The sequence below is a fragment of the Lemur catta genome, chromosome 9 (assembly GCF_020740605.2).
Source record: "Lemur catta isolate mLemCat1 chromosome 9, mLemCat1.pri, whole genome shotgun sequence".
NCBI classification, from domain to species: Eukaryota; Metazoa; Chordata; class Mammalia; order Primates; family Lemuridae; genus Lemur; species Lemur catta.
In genome coordinates, this window is record NC_059136.1 from 60,648,115 (window position 1) to 60,669,648 (window position 21,534).

The following is a 21,534-nucleotide window of genomic DNA, read 5'->3' on the forward strand; positions in this document are numbered from 1 at the left end:
AACAAAGCTGGAGGCATCATACTTCATGACTTCAAAATGTATTACAAAGCTACAGTAATCAAAACAGTATGGTACTGACACTAAGACATGTAGACCAACAGAACAGGATACAATCATGCATCACTTAACAATGGGGATACATTCTGAAAAATACTTCATTAGGAAATTTCACCATTGTGCAAATACCATAGAGTGTACTTAATGAACCTAGATGGTATAGCCTACTTCACTATATAGCTCCATTATAATCTTATGAAACCACTGTTATAAATGTCATAAATGCTGCCAATCATTAACTGAAATGTCATTACGTGGTACGTGATATAGATACATAAAACATATATATAAAATATATATATGCATGTTCATGACATATATAGGTATACCTTTAGTCAAATATATTTGGAAAATACCATACCAATATATCTCACTCTAGAGAAACCTGTTTAACCTAATTTTACCCATCATTTCTCAAATGTTTTATTCACACATTCACCAAGCATTTATCAAACAACTATGTGCCAGCCACCATACTATGTGCTGGGGATACAGCAATGAAATTGACAGACAAGGCCTCTGCTCTTCTGAACTTACATTCTAGTTGGAGGACAGGTGATGTACAAGTGAACAAAAATAACTCCAGATAGTGACACATGCTGTGAAAAAATAAAATGAAATGATGTGACAGACAGTGGCAGAGGGCTCTGTGGCCAAAAAAAGGCCTCTTCAAGAAAGCAGTCTGAGTTGAAACTTGAATGATAAGAGTTGGCCACATGGAGATCTGGGAAAGAGAACTCCAGCCAAAGGGAGTGGCTAGAGCAAAGGTCCAAGGCTCAGAATGAGTCTGAGTGCTAAACTCTTCCTTTAGAAGTCAGCATTAAATGGTGTAGTGAGCCATGGAGCCCAACTTAGGAAATACCGAGGTACCAGATATACTGATTTAATCTGAATTTAGCAATTATAGATGGGCATGTTAATTTAGAAAATTAAAAATATACCAAAACACTCACCGACAGATCCATCTGGAAATGCTGATAATAATTCCCTTTCAAGTAGTGAAATGCAACAAATTAAATCTAGAAGTCCCAAGAAAGACATAATATAGTAAAACTAAAATGTGATTTTCTAGGATGAATTTTCTAATCATATGGAGTCATCAAATAATTTTGTTTTAAAAGTGAATGTAATGCAAGTATCAAATTGTCATGGAAGTCCTACGGGAGGGAATCAAAAGGGAGGGATCATTTTTTGAAAAAAAAATCTATTTACTAGGGAAAATTTAGGAAGGGATGAGTGCTGAAGATGACATTAAATGGAATAAAAGTTGGGTAATCAGGATTTAAGCAGGGATATATATTTTCACGAAGTTAATTGGAAGGCCAACGTCATGGAAAGCAGCCCTGACACGAGCAGTCTGCTCATCAGCAGGTCAGCTTGACACAGGGATTCTGCAGTGCATGAAATGAGCAGCCACTGCTAAAGGCAAGTCACCTGGAAGTAAGTCACTTGGGCTGACTACAATTCACAGTATCACCAGTGTTGGGCAGAGAGCAAAATTAGGGGCATCTGAGAGCAAACAAATAGCGTGAAGAACTTCCTCGAGAAGAAGACATGGATAAGGAGGAAGAAGAAACCAGTTAACAGAGAATTCACACCGGGCAAATATAAAATGGAGACAAGTGAAGAAGTTAATGATGGTCATGTTTTAGTAAGAAATGGAATATTGTATCTTTACAACAGATTATCGTACAGAACTGTATTGTAAGTTCCTCCAATTTCAAACGTAACTTGAAAGACGAACCAAATTGGATATAGGTATAAAAAATAACCATGTTGCTGGGTACTCTTTCATCTTGAGAAAAAACATGCTCAGTCAAATCTTTTATGGGATGGAGTGTTCTGTTTAAATCAATTTCCTGATTAGGTAGATTATATTTTTAAAATATAGTTGTCAATCTTTCTTAAAGATATCAGCTAAGATCAATGGAAGAGAACAGACAGCCATGAAGCCCATCTGTGTATGTGTGTATAAAATAATTTAAGTTTTTTATAAAAGATGTACCATAATGCCAATATACTATCTGCATTATGAAACATCCACAACAATAGAAATTCAAAATGAGATAAACCTTAGTTTTATATTTGATCCCAACATCCTCATGCATCTCCCCATTACCACTTGTGCTCTCTGTCCTCACTGACTCTGGCTGGACTACACCCATGACCTGCAGGAGGGCAGGGACCATGGCTGTCTTGCTCAGCATCCAATCTCCAGCACCTCAGAGTGCTCAAGAAGCATTAGTTCCCCTGAGCTCTTTCCTTCCTAGGAGGGTGACATTGGACACAGGAGATATAAGCTTCTCTTTATATTCTCTTTAAGCGATCTAATTCTTTTTTTGGGGGAGGCAATGGATTTTTATTTTATTTTATTATTATTTTTTATTTCAGCATATTATGGGGGTACAAAAGTTTAGGTTACGTATATTGCCCTTGCCCTCCCTCCCCCCTGAATCAGAGCTTCAAGCATGTCCATTTCCTAGATGGTGCACATCACACTCATTATGTATGTATACACCCATCCCCTCCCTGCCCCCACATCTGCCCGACACCCGATTAATGTTATTCCTAAATGTGCTCTTAGGTGATGATCAGTGAAACCAATTTGATGGTGAGTACATGTGGTGCTTATTTTTCCATTTTTGGGATACTGCACTTAGTAGAATGGGTTCCAGCTCTATCCAGGAAAATACAAGAGGTGCTACATCACCATTGTTTCTTATAGCTGAGTAGTACTCCATGGTATACATATACCAAATTTTATTAATCCACTCATGTATTGATGGGCACTTGGGTTGTTTCCACATCTTTGCAATTGTGAATTGTGCTGCTATAAACATTCGAGTGCAGGTGTCTTTTTTATAGAATGTCTTTTGTTCTTTTGGGTAGATGCCCAACAATGGGATTGCTGGATCAAATGGTAGGTCTATTTGTATCTGTTTAAGGTATCTCCATATTGCTTTCCACAGAGGTTAAGCAATCTAATTCTATAACTTCTGGGGACAATGAAGAGAACTTCACCCAAGACAGGATGGTGAGCACCAGGTATAAAGTGAGTCCCTTAGCCTAAGGTTACTGCTGAAGGTAAAGGGGATATTTTATGCCCTTCAGGAAACAAATCCATGAAAAGAAGAATTCGAGGTATTTCTCCACTACCCAACCACTGGAAGAATTTTTAGAGTTGGAAGGAATAAATATGCAAACACTGTAACCTTTTAGAAGTACAACTGTTTAAAAAGCGTACACTGGCAAGTTGCTCAAATATTCTAAAACAATGAGCAGCTTGACATTTTTCAAACAAATATTTTAAAACTCGGGTCCATATGTGCACTGGAAATTAATGCCATTTGTTCAACAATAATAGACTTGATTCATATCTACTCTCATACAGTGGATTATATTTGCTGATTTCATTAAACCTTCAAAAGGTTACAGCTGGTTGACATATGAAAAAGCTCCACACCTCCAGAACAGGGAATTTTGTACAATTTTTTTTTCCACAAAACTACTTTTCAGAAAGCAATGATGAAACATAGAACTCTGTTCCTTCCTAACATTTATTATATATTCAAACTTTTATTATATCAGGATATACTAACAAAGTAACAGAAGTAGGTGAGCATGAACAAATGTGGGACGTAGCACATGAGAGACACCTCTGGGAACTCCAAGAACTGCATGGAGGGGACTTTGTAGGAAGGTTTAGAGAACTGCAGCTCTGCAAGGCAGATGTATAGGATGCAAACTGGGCATGAATTGGAATGGGACCCACCTTTCACTTTTGGCTGCTGGGCCAGGGGATATTTTGATCATAGACAGGACTCTGGAATTCAGTACTCTACAATGTCAGTTGTCTTACTTGTTCTTTTAGAATACTAAAAATGAAATGAAATGAAATAATAATCCTCAAAAGGGATTCTACCAGGACTAACAGAAGGGCTGTGTAACACCAGAGAGACTGACACTAGCCTTTCAATATGCTTTATAAAGTACTTGAATCAGGAAACAAATTCTTGACCATGCCAGAAACATACTATGATCAATGTGAGTCAAATTAGGGCTTCCGTAATAATGACAGTAATTTTTGCAATAAAATCTTTAACAGCTACTAATGTGCAAAACCTTCCAGCCTAAAAGGTTTAGTAACACAAATAACTATTACATTGTCAAATCCTGAGTGGCAATAAAAGTCCTGGAATTAACCCCAATACACATTAGAGGCTACAGCTACTATACCTAGATACATTTCTGAAAAACTCCAAACAAAAAAAGCTACAACACTTCTCACAAGTGCTTGTGTTGTGTCTATATAATGCCCTTCATGTATTTATCTCCTTACTCTTTTGAAAATAGAGGTTTCTTCAGACTCCTACATTTTTCAATGATTGACTTCATTTTAACTTACACAAACCAAGAGGGCCAGGCTGCTATTTCCTTGCTGTGCAACATTATGCAATTTACTTAACTCTCCTGTGCCTTGGTTTCTTATCTATACAAGGAGAATAATAATAATACTTAAAGTGCTGGTTATTATGAAGATTAGCAGAACATATACAAATCATATAGAATAAGGCCTGACTTGTGGTAGTCAACTATAAATGATTTGTATTATTTTTATTATTTCAGTGGTGTCTATAGATTGTATGAAAATAGGACCCACCATGATATATAGGGGAAATAATACATAGGAAGCTTTATAAGATAAGCAATTATTTTGTACACACATACACACAAGCACCTCAGGGCTGTCTGTTCTGTTCCATTGATCTTATCCAACACTCAAATTCTTGGTAATTTACTTGCAGGTCATTCAGCTTTTCTAATCAAAATTCTAGCCTGAGATTGTCTATTTTTTTTCCACTGGAGTGCTAGAGGACTTTCCAAAGGAAGAAGATCTGCATAGGTCTGGAAGGCTAGCTGCTGACTCCAGGTTTCTGTCATTCAAACCACTGGACATTGCTTGGGTCCAGTGGGAGCCTTCTAGAAAGCCAGATCTCCAATAAATAATGTACCTAAAGTCCTCTCAAAGAGTTCAACCACATTCTACAAAAGTACATCACAGGAATTCCTGGCTCCAGCTCCAAGTAGTGACATTAAAAGAGTCATATTCAAAGTTACATCCTGAAACAAAGGCAAAGAGCCAAAGTGCAGAGATCACAAGAGGCACTAGACTGGTGTTTCCCCATGTGTGGCCCTCAGCATCACAGTCATCTGTGACATCTGCACAAATGCAGATTCCTGGGTCCCACTCCAGATGTACTGAATCAGAATCTGAACATGGGTCCCAAACAGGAATCTACACGGTTTTTGTTGTTGTTGCTTTTGTTTTATGGGTTTTGTTGTTTGTTTGTTTTTGTTCTTTGTCTTTTTAGGACTCTACATTTTTATCAAGCACCCAGATGATTCCAATGCATGCTGTATTTTCCAAACTGTTCTAGAAATTCCACTCAGGTCATGGGACTGAGCCACAAGCCTATGCTGTTAGCAATGGATCTTTTGTGTCAGCTAGAGGAGCCATAGGCTGTTTGACCTCTAGCTCTCCTCTTTTATACAGCAGTGGTCCCTTTTTTCATACGCTTGGTGCCTGCACCAAGCCTCAGAGAACCCAAATCTACAAATCATGCTGGTACCAAAGGAGGCAACTGGGTGGAGCTAGCCAGCCTGATAACTTGGCTCCAAGAGTACTGCCTCTATAGGATTCCTTCTTTAATGTGCTATGTGGCAAGATTATAAAATCCCCATTTAAAAATCAACTGTGGAGTTTACAAAAACCCAACTCAACCTCCTGCCTTATAGGGGTGAAAAAAAGGAATGAAATATGACAAAATGTATCAAGTAATTGCTTTTTGTGGTTTACTTTTCAAATCAAGTTAAGCAGTCTTTGGAAGGGCAATGCTATTTCAGGTTCTGCTAACAAAAGTAGCCAAATTGTTTCTCTGAATTAAGACTGAGTATATATGCTTCTCAGTTATTTAGATATTGTCAAATAAATTAATCTTCTCTAGAGAAAAAGGAGAGGATAAAGGATAAGGATAAATATTCTAGCACATATATCACAATTAAAGAGATTCAATATTTCAGTGGTAACTTGAATGGTTACACACCTTCCTCACTCTGTGTTTTCCATCTTATTCTTATTCTCTCAGTTTGGTTTTCTTGCATTATATATTAAAAAAATAAAAATTATTACATTTGATTCATAGGCATGAAAAGAAGACTTAATGATGCATAATGTATGTAAGATGTGAAAATTATGCTTAGCCTATTCCTGTGAGGGGCATAGAATAAAATTATAAACTTTCATTCTAATCATTTTGGAATCATGGTTCTCAGTTATGCTCATGACATCGCAAGTAGGAAATGAAAACATCACCTCTGGAAGGAGTGGAATAGGAAACCTGGAGTGGCTTGGAAAATTCTCCAGGGTCCCACAGCATGTTCGCTGGGAAACCCTAAGTCCTGAGCCATCTCTTTGCTCCATCTACTCAACTTCATACTGACGCTTGATAACAACTCATGACTACTAATAGCAACCATATTGTCCAGTTTTAAGACACACTGCCACACTTTGGACAGGAGCCTACAAAGAAAGAACTCTTTACAGAATGTGAACTGGGGCAATACACGGGCAGCTGAAAGTCTGAAGCTGATTTACATGCAAGCCAACCAGGACAAAAGATTAAAGAAACTAGGGACCCAGGCAAATTCAGCTGAGCTCTGGCATGCAGATAAAGTCTACAAATGAGAAAGACATCAAGATTATAATAGTAAGAGTGCAAGGCTAGCACAAGTTCAGCCAATCCCAGCAACTTGTTAAAAGCAATTCTCCCCTGCCCCGCTGAATCTGCTTCCTGACTTCAAAGTTACATAACCCTACCAGCAGCAGCAGCACCAGGGCACCCCATCCATTATCCACATTTTATCCAGCTTATTACCAGGTGCCAGACATGCTTCTATGGGAGAGGGCTGAGAGCAATTGCTTAAGTCCCCATGTTTTCATTAATGTGAATTTCTCAGCTTTTCTAGGTCAGAGAAACACCGGGTGATTACAAGCTTAGTTGTATGGAAAGGGGAAAAAGCATGCTGGCTCATGTTAAGGAGCTCATATCAGTTCTCAAGATTTGGGGAAAGAAGATGGAGTGCTTGAAAGAATACAAAAGGTATTTTTAAAATATAAAATAAATTGATTAGAATGTTAGTATCTCCTGAAGGAATCAATCAAGAGATCATATAAGGCAGCGGTCCCTAACCTTTTAGGCACCAGGGACCAGTTTCATGGAAGACAATTTTTCCACGGATGGTGGGAGAGGAAGTGGGGGAAGCAGAGCTCAGGCAGTGATGCGAGTGATGAGGAGCGGCTGTAAATACAGATGAAGCTTCATTCGCTCCCCTGCCGCTCAACTCCTGCTGTGCAGCCCAGTTCCTAAGTTTCATGGAAGACAATTTTTACATTTTTCCATGGGGGGGAGGGGGAGCTAGGGTGGGGAGCGGAGCTCAGGCGGTGATGCGCAGCCCAGGGGTTGGGCACCACAGATATAAGGTATTCTGAGTATTAAGTTACCAAAGAAGACTAACTCTAGTAATAGAAGATGGAGTAGTTGTTAAGAATTCAACTCCATGTAGCTCCTCCTAAACTATAATGAATAAAGAACTGAAAGCTTTTATAGTATGAATTCATTCATTCACTTAGGAAATACTTGGTAGAGCCTACCCCATCTCAGAACTGAGGCAGACTCAAGAAATATAGAGGTCAAGCTTCCTCCTCTGCACTCCAGAAGCATCCGTCCATTTCGTGTCATTTCATCTACAGGCTACACACTAATAATTCACTAGTCTTCTCCACAAAGATTTTGGCTAGTTAGTGAATGAATACATAAAAGAAGGAAAGAAAGATAGAATGGGGTGGGGGATGAAGAGAGAGAGGGAGACCAAGATCGAGAGAGGCATGATTCCATTCAAAGAGCACTCAATCCAGTTTGCTGTGAAAGTCTAGGTGGTCTGGAGTTTGGTGAAAAGGGACCATGGAGAACTGTTGGCTTTCTCTTTCCTCTTTGTGAGCTACCTTCTCCATATGGGCCCAACCCTAACCTTCAGTTTTATGAGCCATAGTGTGCATATGAAGCCCTGTCAGAATCACATTAATTTTAGAGTTGGAAAGAAGTGAATGACCCATTTGGCAGATTTGTTTTCAATGTATTAACTACCTTTAAATATATTTAGAATGTGTCACAGTTAGTAGATGATATAAACTTCAGAGAACAATGAGGCAAATAAAATAAGGCAGGAAAGGGAAAACAATGTTTATAGAGAAAAGTATAACTAATTTTTTAGGATAGCCAGATTAATATTTATTATGATAACAGAGTCATGATAACAGGGTCAGACTCTCATTAAGATTTTGCTTGCTATCCCTGAAAAAAATATTAGCAGTAAAAAATTAATACGTCTGAAAATGCCAAGCATTAAAGAAGGCAAATGAACGACCAGAACTCTTACATACTTCTGGTGGGAATGTAAATTGGCACAATCCCACTGAAAACAATTTGGTATTACCTAGCAAAGCCAAATACGTTTAAACCCCATGACCTAGAAATTCCACTCCTAGGTCTATGCCCTAGAGCAACTCTTGCATGTATATTCCAGGAGACGTGGACAAAAATGTTCATAAGCAGCATTGTTTGAAACAGCAAAAACTGGAAACGACCCAAAAGTCCATCAACAGTCCAATGGGGAGGTAAGTTGTGGCATATGCACACAATGGAGTATTATAAGCTATGAAAATAAATGAAGCACAGCTGCACACCAATATGGATGCTATGTTTAAAAAAAAGCAAACTGTATAAGACTATATACAATTAAAGTACCAATTCTGTAAAGCTTTTAAAAAGTAAAACTATGTAATATATTGTTTAGAGATACCTGCATATATGGAAAAACTATTTTTAAAAACACAAGGGAATTAACACAAAAAAAAGTTCCGACTAGCATTTGCAGGGTGAGGGGGCACAGGAAGCCTATATAGGAGAGGAGCTGAAGATAAGATCAAATGGTATTAGTGATCTTAGGGTGAGAGAGAGGTTTAAAGATCATCTTATTGCTAGGCTTTATAACTTACATAGGTGGTATATGTTCTGTTGCATATATCAACCACTACACATATAAAACTTTTTAAAATTCTGATCTATTGCATAATGAAATACTATGCAGCCAAAGAATAAAATAAATAAATTAGATCCATATATTAAAATATATACTGATGCAAAAAGTTTTCAAGACAAACTGTTGAGGTTAACAAATAAACAAGTTGTAGAAAAATACCATAGTAACAATCTTATTTTTGTCCCAAGTAGGCAAAGAAAGCAAAAGCTCATAGAACTATATGATATGGAAGTCTGTGTACTACTTGCCCCTCCAACCCATTCTCCACCCTTCTCCACTCTGCTGCCTGGCCGAGGAGGAGGTTGACCTCCAGGGACTGCATCACTAGGTTGGCTTGTTCCCTGGCTTTCCATAGGGCTTAGTCAATGGGGGAGCTTCAGCAGGAGAGTGAAAGGAGTGTGTTTATTCCCAGCCACCTCCCTGAGTTCTCTGAGGACTAGCTTGCTGCATCTCTCCACCAAAGGTCTCAATGCTTATCAGACGGCCCCTCTGCAGCACTCTCTCTGTGTCCAGGTTTCTATGACCACTACCTTGCTGTGTCCCTTCAGGTCTAAAGTTAGTAAACATGATCTCTTAGGCTTTCCCTACACCTTCCCCATACCATGTAAATAGTTCCTTTATTAAACTTAACTTAAATTACCCTAATTTGAATGCACCATCTGTTTCCTACTGGGATCCCAACTGATACAATTATATATGGATATGCAAGCATAGAAAATAGACTAAAAAGATATGCAACATTAGTGGTTAAAGAAGCTATTAATAGAATTGAGGGAAGAAGAAAAACACCAATATTTTCACCTTTATATTTCTGTATTGTATAACTGATGTATAAGAGGAAAGCTGTCATGTATTATCTGGGAAAAACAAAATTTTAAGAGTGCCAAAAAATAATTTCAAAAAATTCACAAGCTGGATAGTTTAGTTAAAAGAAGAAACTAGGTCCTTTTATGTCTATATCCCCTGTGCCTAGCACAGTGCCTGACTAGCACAGCATAAGAGGTGCTCATAAGGAAGGCTGACACTATAATCTGGTGAGCATTAGACCTAAAGAATTTCTCAGAAGTAAATTTAGCTTCTGTGGGGTTTAGTAACAAGACGGAAGGAAAAAACACCTCCTAGAGTAGCTCAACAGAGGCTTCCTAGAAAGTGTGTCAATGGTGGCCCTCACTGAGTACAGGCACATGCAACAATTGGGCACTCTGCCTGGTTCCTGGACAGTACTGTATACACAAGGCTGAGGCCCCAGGCCCTTGCAGGCTGAGGCTGTGCCATCATGGTCTCCGCGTATTAGAATTGCACCTGACCTATTTGTACAAGCGTCTCTCCTAAGGTCTGACAGACTTTTAGTACTACTGTCTCCTCTCTTGCTAGCCAGAGTCTGGACACTTCTCTTGACTATAAACTCTATGCTGAACCCTTTGGCTATCATGCTATGACTACTGGAGTGGACTCTGTTTGAACACCTGGAGCTGGGAGTGGCCACCAACACTGTCTTACTCTAGTAGGGAGATAAGTCCAGGCCCAGGCTCCTCCCATCTGGCCCACTCAGCCATAGTAAAACTGGTCTGGCTAACTCGACTTCTCCTTCAAAATTCAGATTAGATGGCACTGCCTCTGAGAAGCCTTTCTTGATTTCCTGAGTTTGACTTAAGTGTTCTCCTTCTCAAATGGCATGTAGGCACACTGTGTACTTCCTCTATCATAATATTTATTATACTGTATTGAAATTGCCCATTTATTTGTGTGTATCTTCTCATAAAACTGTAAATTCTTTGAGGACAGGGGATAAGCCTTATTCACTTCTGTATCATAATATTGACACAGAGTAGAAGTTCATTAAATATTGGGGGAGAAAGGGAGGGAGGGAAGTGAGATAGGGTCTAGGAAGGAAGGAAAGAAAGAAGGCAAGAAGGAAGAAAGGAAGGAAAGAAGGAAGCAAGGAAGGAAGGAAGGGAAGGGAAAGAAAGGAGGGAGGGGCCGGGTGCAGTGGCTCACGCCCGTAATCCTAGCACTCTGAGAGGCTGAGGCGGGTGGATCGCTCGAGGTCAGGAGTTCGAGACCAGCCTGAGCAAGCGTGAGACACAGTGTCTACTAAAAATAGAAAGAAATTATCTGGCCAACTAAAAATCTATATACAAAAAATTAGCCGGGCATGGTGGCGCATGTCTGTAGTCCCAGCTACTCGGGAGGCTGAGGCAGTAGGATCGCTTAAGCCCAGGAGTTTGAGGTTGCTGTGAGCTAGGCTGACACCACGGCACTCACTCTAGCCCGGGCAACAGAGTAAGACTCTGTTTTAAAAAAAAAAAAAAAAAAGAAAGGAGGGAGGGAGGAAGGGAGGGAGAAAAGGAAGGAAGTGAGAAAGAGAAAGAAAGAGAGAGAAATCACATGCTGTTGGATCCATAGATATGACAAAACAAAATATATCATTCTGTTTTACCTGCTCTAATAACCTTTAAAGCTGCGGATATTCAAGAATCAATGTAAAGACAAAGTCATACATTCAACACATCCTTAGCTGAGAACTTTCTCTCCACACTCACTATGCTAGGGGCCAGTGATATAATGGTGAGAAGAAATATACTATAGTCCCTCCCCCATTCCCATGCTTATATGTGAGAATACTTGGTTTTTCAAACTTCTGATGTTTCTAAATGTTTTGAGATATTTTCCAAAGATCTTTCCAACATTTTTGAAGTATTTAGGTATCTCTGTATATTTCTACTAATTGTTATCAGGCAAGAGATTTTGTGGAAGTGAGTAATTAGCACTAGGTACAGCTATTTCAAGAATTCTTTGCCAAAGTAATGAAAATGAATGTTTAATGTTGGCCCCCTCTGTTTCCCTGATAGCTTTATAGAATTCTGTGGCATTTGAAAATCATCAGGGAAAGTAAATAATGAAGGTTTGGTGTTGCTTTTTTGAACACAAATGAAACTATTAAGCAAATGAGTCAGAAATCATATAAGAGAACATTAGGAATCAAAACAGATCTGAAAATTATTTCTAAAAGACCTTAGGCAAACATTCCACTCAGTTGAATCTAGAAAACTGCATTAATCCCACCATATTGAGCAATGCTGCCTTTTAATTACTCCTCACCACACTTACCACCTTCTAATATGTGCCCACCGTACCCCATCATTGCACTGCATCTGGGTGAGAAAATGCAAGCACTTCATTCTTAACAAACAAGCCCAGAGTTTTCTTCGGGCACATGAATACCACACAAAAAGGCCATGAAAAGAAGACAAAGAATACACACAAAATTATAATTTCCTATATGATGCTCACTACTTTACCTGGGCTTATAAGACATTGGTTATACTCATGAGAAGGTAAGCAATATATGATAAGAAAAGAGGTAGACTGGCTGGGTGTAGTGGCTCACACCTGTAATCCTAGCACTTTGGGAGGCTGAAGTAGGAGGAATGCTTGAGGCCAGGAGTTCAAGACTATCCTGGGCAATATAGTGAGACCTTGTCTCTAAAAAAATTTTAAATCAGCTACTATCTGGGCATGGTGGCACATGCCTGTAGTCCCACCTACTCGGGAGGCTAAGGCAGAAGGATTGCTTAAGTCCAAGAGTTCAAGGTTGCAGTGAGCTATAATGATGCCAATGCACTCTAGCCTGGGCAACAGAGTAAGATCCTGTCTCAAAAAAAAGAAGAAGAAGAAGAAAAGATGAAGGAAGAAGGAGGAGGATGAGAAATAGGAGAAGGAAAAGAAGAGAAGAGAAGAGAAGAGAAGAGAAGAGAAGAGAAGAGAAGAGAAGAGAAGAGAAGAGAAGAGAAGAGAAGAAGACCAAATTAGGATGCACAGTTGGGAAGACAAACAGCATTAGCTTGCAACTGTACACATGTGGTTTACGAGTAGAAACCTTTTCATCTCAGGCTGATTTCCCTGGCCACTATCAGGATAGAATTTATAAGTAGAGTACTTCATGCTATGCTGCAAAGTACATAGTTACTTTGTGTTATGATCTGAAGAACCCTAAAATCCAAAATCTCCACCTTCTCCAAACCCCTCACTGGCCTTTTCATGGTAGACAAAATACTCACTAAAAGATGGACAGTCCTTCACAAGAGGCCAATGCTATCGGGGATACAATACCTTAAACTGTTGTCAGCTGTGGTAGGTTGTATGCACTTGATGTGTGGGTGGGTGCACACATACTAGTTCAATATCCATTTCCCTTTCTTTTGAAAACAGAAACCTGGTTACCTATTGGGAACAACCTCTTTCCCACTCTCAGTCCACGGTTTGAGTGAGACTGACCATCATCCCTAGTTGCAGTAGCAGGCATCTGACCTAGTTCCAGGCAATCACAGCTCTGTAACACTCTCCCCACAAGGAAAGTAGGCACATGACTCAGAACTCAAGTTTAATGAAAGCCTTATCTAGGACATATGCCAGTAAAATTTCTCTATTTCTCTTGGGATACTAAGATGGTAGTATATAAGCGTGGTGTCATTAAAGTCTTTTGGACCATTTGTAGTCAGCTTCCCTAAGAATGAAGCCATACTGAGAAAAGTAGAGCTTTCCTTGTGAAGGAAAAGCAAATACTTGGCATCTTCTGGAAACCTGGTTTCAGCCTTACCAGAACTCTTCAGTTATACAAGCCAAGCCATTTCCTTCTTATTAAACCAATTTCTCTAGGTTTCTGACACTTAAAATCCCAAGAGTCCTGATTAATATGTAGGTATTGATGCCCTAGCTCAAATTAATTAATCAAAATGCATGGTTCGGACCTCAAGATCCCACAGTCAGAGCTCAACAAATCATCAAAGCAGAAAATAAATAAGGATACAATGGACTTAAACCAAACTCTAAATCAAATGGACCTAACAGACATTCACAGAACATTTTACCCCAAAACTACTGAATATACATTCTTCTCATTGGCACATAGGACACTCTCCAAGATTGATCATATCTTAGGCCACAAAACAGGTCTCAACAATTCAAAAAAATCAAAATCATACCATGTACCTTTTCAGACTACAGTGGAATAAAACTAGAAATCAATCACAAAAGAAACACTCAAACCTACAAAAGTCATGGAAATTAAACAACCTGCTGCTGAATGATTATTGGGTCATGAATGAAATTAATATGGAAATCAAAAAATTCTTTGAACTGAATGACAAAGGGGATACAAGCTATCAAAATCTATGGGACACAGCAAAAGCATTCCTCAGGGGAAAATTCATAGCCTTAAATGCCTACATCAAAAAGAAAGAGAGACACCTGCGCTTGTCCTCCCTGAGTCTGTTCCTCGGTAGAGGTGACCTGACTCCCTGATGCTCGTTTTGCAGGTGCTGCAATTGTCTGCGCAGTTCTCAATCATGTCTGAACCAATCAGAGTCCTTGTGACTGGAGCAGCTGGTCAAATTGCATATTCACTGCTGTACAGTATTGGAAATGGATCTGTCTTTGGTAAAGACCAGCTTATAATTCTTGTGCTGTTGGATATCACCCCCATAATGGGTGTCCTGGACGGTGTCCTGATGGAACTGCAAGACTGTGCCCTTCCTCTCCTGAAAGATGTTATCGCAATAGATAAAGAAGAGGTTGCCTTCAAAGACCTGGATGTGGCCATTCTCGTGGGCTCCATGCCAAGAAGGGAAGGCATGGAGAGGAAAGATTTACTGAAAGCAAATGTGAAAATCTTCAAATCCCAGGGTGCAGCCTTGGAGAAATATGCCAAGAAGTCAGTGAAGGTGATTGTTGTGGGTAACCCAGCCAATACCAACTGCCTGACTGCCTCCAAGTCAGCTCCATCCATCCCCAAGGAGAACTTCAGTTGCTTGACTCGTTTGGATCACAACCGAGCTAAATCTCAAATTGCTCTTAAACTTGGTGTGACTGCTGATGATGTAAAGAACGTCATTATCTGGGGAAACCATTCCTCGACTCAGTATCCAGATGTCAACCATGCCAAGGTGAAGTTGCAAGGAAAGGAAGTTGGTGTTTATGAAGCTCTGAAAGATGACAGCTGGCTCAAAGGAGAATTCATCACGACTGTGCAGCAGGGTGGTGCTGCTGTCATCAAGGCTCGAAAACTATCCAGTGCAATGTCTGCTGCGAAAGCTATCACTGACCACATCAGAGACATCTGGTTTGGAACCCCAGAGGGAGAGTTTGTGTCCATGGGTGTTATCTCTGATGGCAACTCCTATGGTGTTCCCGATGATCTGCTCTACTCATTCCCTGTTGTAATCAAGAATAAGACCTGGAAGTTTGTTGAAGGTCTCCCTATTAATGATTTCTCACGTGAGAAGATGGATCTTACTGCAAAGGAACTGGCAGAAGAAAAAGAAACTGCTTTTGAGTTTCTTTCCTCTGCCTGACTAGACAATCATTTTGATGTTACTAAATGCTCCAAAGCTGAAGAATCTAAATGTCGTCTTTAAGTCTAGTACCAAATAATAATAATGCTATACTTAAATTACATGTGAAAAACAACACATTTTAAGATTGTGTGCTTCTTGGTATAGATTTGTGATAGTTCATCATCATGCTGTTAGTGCTGCATTCTAAATAAATATATAATCAAAAAAAAAAAAAAAACAAAAAGAAAGAAAGATCACAAATTAACCTGATGTCAAACTTCAAGGAACTAGAAGAGGAAGAACAAACCAATCCAAAGCTAGCAGAAGAAAAGAAATAACAAAGGTCAGAGCAGAACTAAATGAATTGGGAAAAAAATACAAAGGACTATTGGAACAAAAAGTTGGTTCTTTGAAAAAATAAACAAAAGTGACAGACCTCTTGCTAGATTAACCAAAACAGAAGAGAAAGGACCAAAATAACCTCAATCAGAAATGAAAAAGGTGACATTACAACTGATACCACAGAAATAGAAAATATTATCCATGAATACTCTATGCATATAGCATAGAGGAAATGGACATGTTCCTGGAAACACACACAACCTCCCAAGACTCAATGAGGAAGAAACAGAACTCCTGAACAGACCAATAATGAACAGTGAGATCAAAACAGTAATAAAAAACTTTCCAACAACAGCAAAAAAAGCCTTGGACCAGATGGCTTTACAGCCGAATTCTGTCAGACCTACAAAGAAGACATGGTATCCATAATACAGAAATTATTCCACAATATTGAGGAGGGAATCCTCCCCAACTAATTCCATGAAGCCAGTAACACCTTGATACCAAAGCAAGGAAAGGACACAACAAAACAAAGAAAACTACAGAACAATATCTCATATGAATATAGATGTAAAAATCATCAGTAAAATACTAGCAAACTGAATCCAACTGCACATCAAAAATATAATTCACCATGACCAAGTGGGCTTCATCCCAGGGATGCAAGGATAGTTAAACATACATATATCAATAAATTGGAATCACCACATAAGCAGAAGCAAAAAGAAATCTGATTATCTCAATAGATGCAGCAAAAGCAGTCAACAAAATCCAGCATACTTTCATGATAAAAACCCTCCACAAACTAGGCATAGAAGGAATATATAACAAAATTATAAAAGCCATATATGACAAACTCACAGTCAACATCATACTGAATGTGGAAAAGTTGAAAGCATTCCCCCTAAGAACAAGACAAGGATGCCCATTATCACCACTTCTATTCAACACAGTGCTGGAAGTCCTAGCCAGAGCAATCAGACAAGAGAATGAAATAAACGGTATACAAATCAGGAAAGAGGAGGTAAAACTATCGCTCTTCACTGGTGATATGATCTTGTATCTAGGAAACACCAAAAATTCTACCAAGAGTCTCCTGAAATTGATAAATTCAGCAAAGTCTCAGGATACAAAATATATGTACATAAATCAGTAACATTTCTATATACCAATAACTGTCAAGCCAAAAGTCAAATCAAAGACTCAATACTATTCACAATAGCTACAAAGAAAATAAAATACCTATGAATATACTTAACCAAGGAGGTGAAAGATCTGGATAAGGAGAACTATGAAACTCTGAGGAAAGAAACTGCAGAGGATACAAACAAATGGAGAAACATATCATGCTCATGCATAGATAGAATCAACATTGGTAAAATATCCATACAATCCAAAGCAATTCAATGCAACCCCATCAAGTTACCAATGTCTAGAAATCATATGTAGAAAAAATAATTCTATACTTTGTCTGGAACCAGAAAAGAGCCCAAATAGCCAAAGCAATCTTAAGCAAAAAGAACAAATCTGGAGGCATCACATTACCAGACTTCAAACTATACTATAAGGCTATAGTAACCCAAACAATATGGTATTGGCACAAAAATAGAGACATATACTAATTGAACAGAACAGAGAACCCATATATAAAACTATCTACCTACAACCAACTGATCTTCAACTAAGCTGACAACAATGTACATGGGAAGAAAAGAGGCCCTATTCAATAAATGGTGCTGGGAAAATTGGATAGCCACATGAAAAAGAATGAAATGTGACCTCTACTTCTCACCACTCACCAAAATTAATTCAAGATAGATAAAAGACTTAAATTTAAGACATGAAACCATAAGAATTCTAGAGGAAAATGTAGGAAAAACTCTTCATCGGCCTAGGCAAAGAATTTATGACTAAGACACCAATGGCAATCATGGCAACAATCAAAATCAATAAATGGGATTTCATTAAACTAAAAAGCTTCTGCACATCCAAGGAAACAATCAACAGAGCAAAGAGACAACCTACAGAATGGGAAAAAATATTTTCAAGCTATATATCCAATAAAGGGCTAATATCCAGAATTTACAAAGAACTTAAGCAAATCAGCAAGAAAAAAACAAACAACCCTATTAACAAGTGGCTAAAAGACATGAACAGAACCTTCTCAAAAGAAGAAAGCCAAATGGCCAATAAACATATGAAAAATGTTCAACATCATTAATCATCAGGGAAATGCAAATTAAAACCACAATGAGATATCATCTTACCCCACTTAGAATGGCTTTTATTAAAAAGTCCAAAAACAATAGATGCTGGTATGGATGCAGAGAGAAAGTAACGCTTACACACTGTTGGTGGGACTGCAAATTAGTACAATCTCTATGGAAAACAGTATGAAGATTACTCAAAAAACTAAAAGTTGACCTACCATTCAATCCAGCAATCCCACTATTGGGTATCTACCCAAAGGTAAAGAAGACTTTTCATCAAAAAGACACCTGCACTTGAATGTTTATTGTAGCACAATTCACAATTGCAAAGATGTCTGGAATCAACCCAAGTGCCTGTCAGTTCATGAGTGGATTAATAAAATGTGATACATGGAGTACTAATTAGCCACAAAAAGATGAATTAATATCTTTTGCAACAATCTGGATGGAGCTGGAGACCATTCTCCTAAGTGAAGTATCTCAAGAATAGAAAAACAAATACCACATGTATTCACTATTAAATTGGAACTAACTGATGAGCACACATGTGCACAGAGGGAAGTAAAACTCAGTGGAAATCAACCAGTGGGGAGAGGGAGAAAGGGAGGGGCAAAACCTACCTAATGGGTACAATGAACACTATTTGCGTGATAGGCACACCTGTAGCTGGGATTCAAGCATTACAAAAACAATCCATGTAACCTAAAACATTTGTACCCCTTTAATATTTTGAAATTAAAAAAATAACAAAAAATAAACATGAAATTAAAAATATTGCATGGTTGAGAGAAAGGTAGACTGCATAGTGGAAAAAAGAGAACATAATTGGGAGATCACAATGATCTGGCTCTCTTTTCTGCCCTTAAATGCTTAACCTGGGGCATGTCTCTTCATAATATAATAAGGGGGCTTATAATAATGAACTGTAAGCTCCCTCTAAGCTTTGACATACCATGATTCTAGGTATGCTTTTGAAGGTAAGAAGAACCACAAAGGGATGCTATACAGGGCATATTTTGGTGGGAGTTGGGGGCTTATTTAGCCAACCTAGCAGGAATGCACAGGCAAAAGAAGGTTGGCTGCTGAGAGGAAGATGAATGGTTATACAGACTAACTTCAATGACTTGACAGTTTTGCCAGAACCAGCCCTGACTATCAAAGAAATAAACTTCTGAGCTAAAGTGAAGACCTTTGTATATCCATTCTCCTCCATAAGAAAGGCTGCCCCAAAGGTGAGGAGATGAAGGAAGTAGCTGATATACTTGACATGTGACTTGGCCTCTTTTGCTCAATTGTGCCCCTACCTGGAATGCCCTCTCCTCTCATCTCTTCCTGTCTAAAGCCTACCTTGCCTTCAGCACCCAGCCCAAGGCCCTTTTCCTCCACAAAGCCTTCCCACGTCACAGCATCACACAGTGATCTCTCCATTGTCCTTAATCCTAGGTTGCTTGCTGTGCATTCCTTTCACTTAAAAATTGCTTGATTCATGCATGGGCCTCTCTGCAATGATGGGAGACCCCAGAGAATGCCAGAGAGGACAAGCCCAAGGGCATCCAACTCCTCAGTGACAGTCAGGTGAGAACCTAGGTTCCCAGACTCCACATCCAGAGCTCTTCTCTCCCTATCCACTAATGACACCTACTGCCTGATGCCTTTTTCACTCCTTATTGAATGCTTCCCATGTGCTAGGCACTGTGTTAGGTTCCTTATGAACATTTTCTGTGATCATCACAATCATCCTGGAGGTACATATCACTATTTCCATTTTACAGATGAGGCACACCAAGGCTGAGTGACTTGCTCAAGATCACAGAGCTAAGGACATGAAGAGCTGGGATTTAAAACTAGTGTTATCTAGTTGTGAAGGCATATTTTTCTTTCTCTATCATCATCATTACCACCAATACCACATTGTCATCACTGCTATTACTAAGCAAGCAGCAGGAAATTTAAAGACATTACCTTAAATTCTCTCCACTTTGCAACATGGATATTAATCCCATATTACAGATGCGATCACTTCCCCCAGGAAGCCTTTGCTGACACCAAACCCTAGAATAGTTTGGGGCTCCTATACCACCCTGTGCTTCCTCTCCCTGTTTTAGCATTTATCCACTGCCTTGAAAACACCAGCTTTTTGTCTCCTCTATTGAATTAGAAGCAATTTGGGGTGGTAGCATATCTTGTTAATCACTTGCTCAGTAAATAAGTATTGAATGGATGAGGTTGGCAAAAGCCCACAAGAAGCCTTTGCTGATGATATAGGACTACTTTTCATTTCACCCTGGACCCTCCCACCATTTATTTCAGGAGGGACCATCCACTTCCAGGTAAAGCAAGAACAAACTCTCCCTGGGCCGCCAAAAACAGACGTATATGGGGAAAACTGTCTCCCTTTGACTGGAGCTACACACTTGGCATTTTCTCACCAAATCTAGTATTCATGACCTTGCTGGGGCCTAGTCAAAACCAAATCAAAGCTACTTCTGGTCCTCACTGAGCCACGCAGGAGCCTATAATCTGACAGAATGAAAAAAAATCATCACTTTAATCTATTATGGCAATTTTTGAAGAATAAATCAACTAGCAAGAAACTAATGGTTGCTAGAGAGTGGTACGAGTATTTTAGGAAAGGCCTTAATATCTTCTTACATGTATTGGAAATACAGCATTAAAATCTATTCTACAGCCATTTACTCTTACTCATGTAAGTATTCATCTAACAAATATTTATTGCACACCTAATTAAGAATCAAGCACTCTCCTAGATGCCAGAAAGATAATGGTGAACAAGTAAAATCTGGTATTTCAAATAAACTTTCTTACTTGGAAGAGACTATTCATGAGGCCATTTGTACTCACTGGGGTCAAAGTACAAACAATTTATAACATAAACTAATTGTTCTTTTGAAAAGCAGTACCAAGGGGAAAGGGTCAAAGAACATGTAACTCTTGATGACTGAACATCAGGTTGGGGTTGGGTTGGGTTGTGAGGAGCCAGAAAAGAACATAATCAGCTTTATGTAGTAAAGTGGCATTTACAGCACCAATGACATTTGGTAAACCCTGGTTGGCACATACAGTTAAAATGGATGAACTAGAACTGGATATATGAATATGGATGAGTCTTGAAATTTAATAATAATATTATTAAAGAAACTTAATAATATTGAATAAAAATCAAGTTGGAAAAGGATGCATACTTTATGAAACTGCTTGTTTAAAATTACAGTACTAAAAATCAATAGCTTATATTGTTTATGAGAACATGAATATGTAATAAAATAATTAAAATATGCATACAAATGATATATATACAAACTTCAGGTGAATTCCATAGGAAAGAAAGGGAAGCGACCAGGGAAATCTGGGTAGAACTTCAACTATATCTATATTTTTGTTTTGTTTTGCTTGTTTTCCTTCCTTCTTCC

The 21,534-nt window shown here is 38.8% G+C and overlaps 2 protein-coding genes across 2 annotated transcripts in view; one reads left to right on the forward strand and one right to left on the reverse strand.

The window, feature by feature from the left end:
- The window catches only part of CPQ (carboxypeptidase Q), a 434,372-nt gene that overhangs the window by 175,661 nt on the left and 237,177 nt on the right, over nucleotides 1-21,534 (reverse strand). The gene's annotated exons all lie outside the window — the stretch shown is intronic.
- On the forward strand, nucleotides 14,483-15,797 carry LOC123644347 (malate dehydrogenase, cytoplasmic-like). The gene has a single exon (XM_045560417.1). It carries the CDS (start codon nucleotides 14,520-14,522, stop codon nucleotides 15,567-15,569), a length of 1,050 nt encoding a protein of 349 aa, XP_045416373.1. The 5' UTR covers nucleotides 14,483-14,519; the 3' UTR covers nucleotides 15,570-15,797.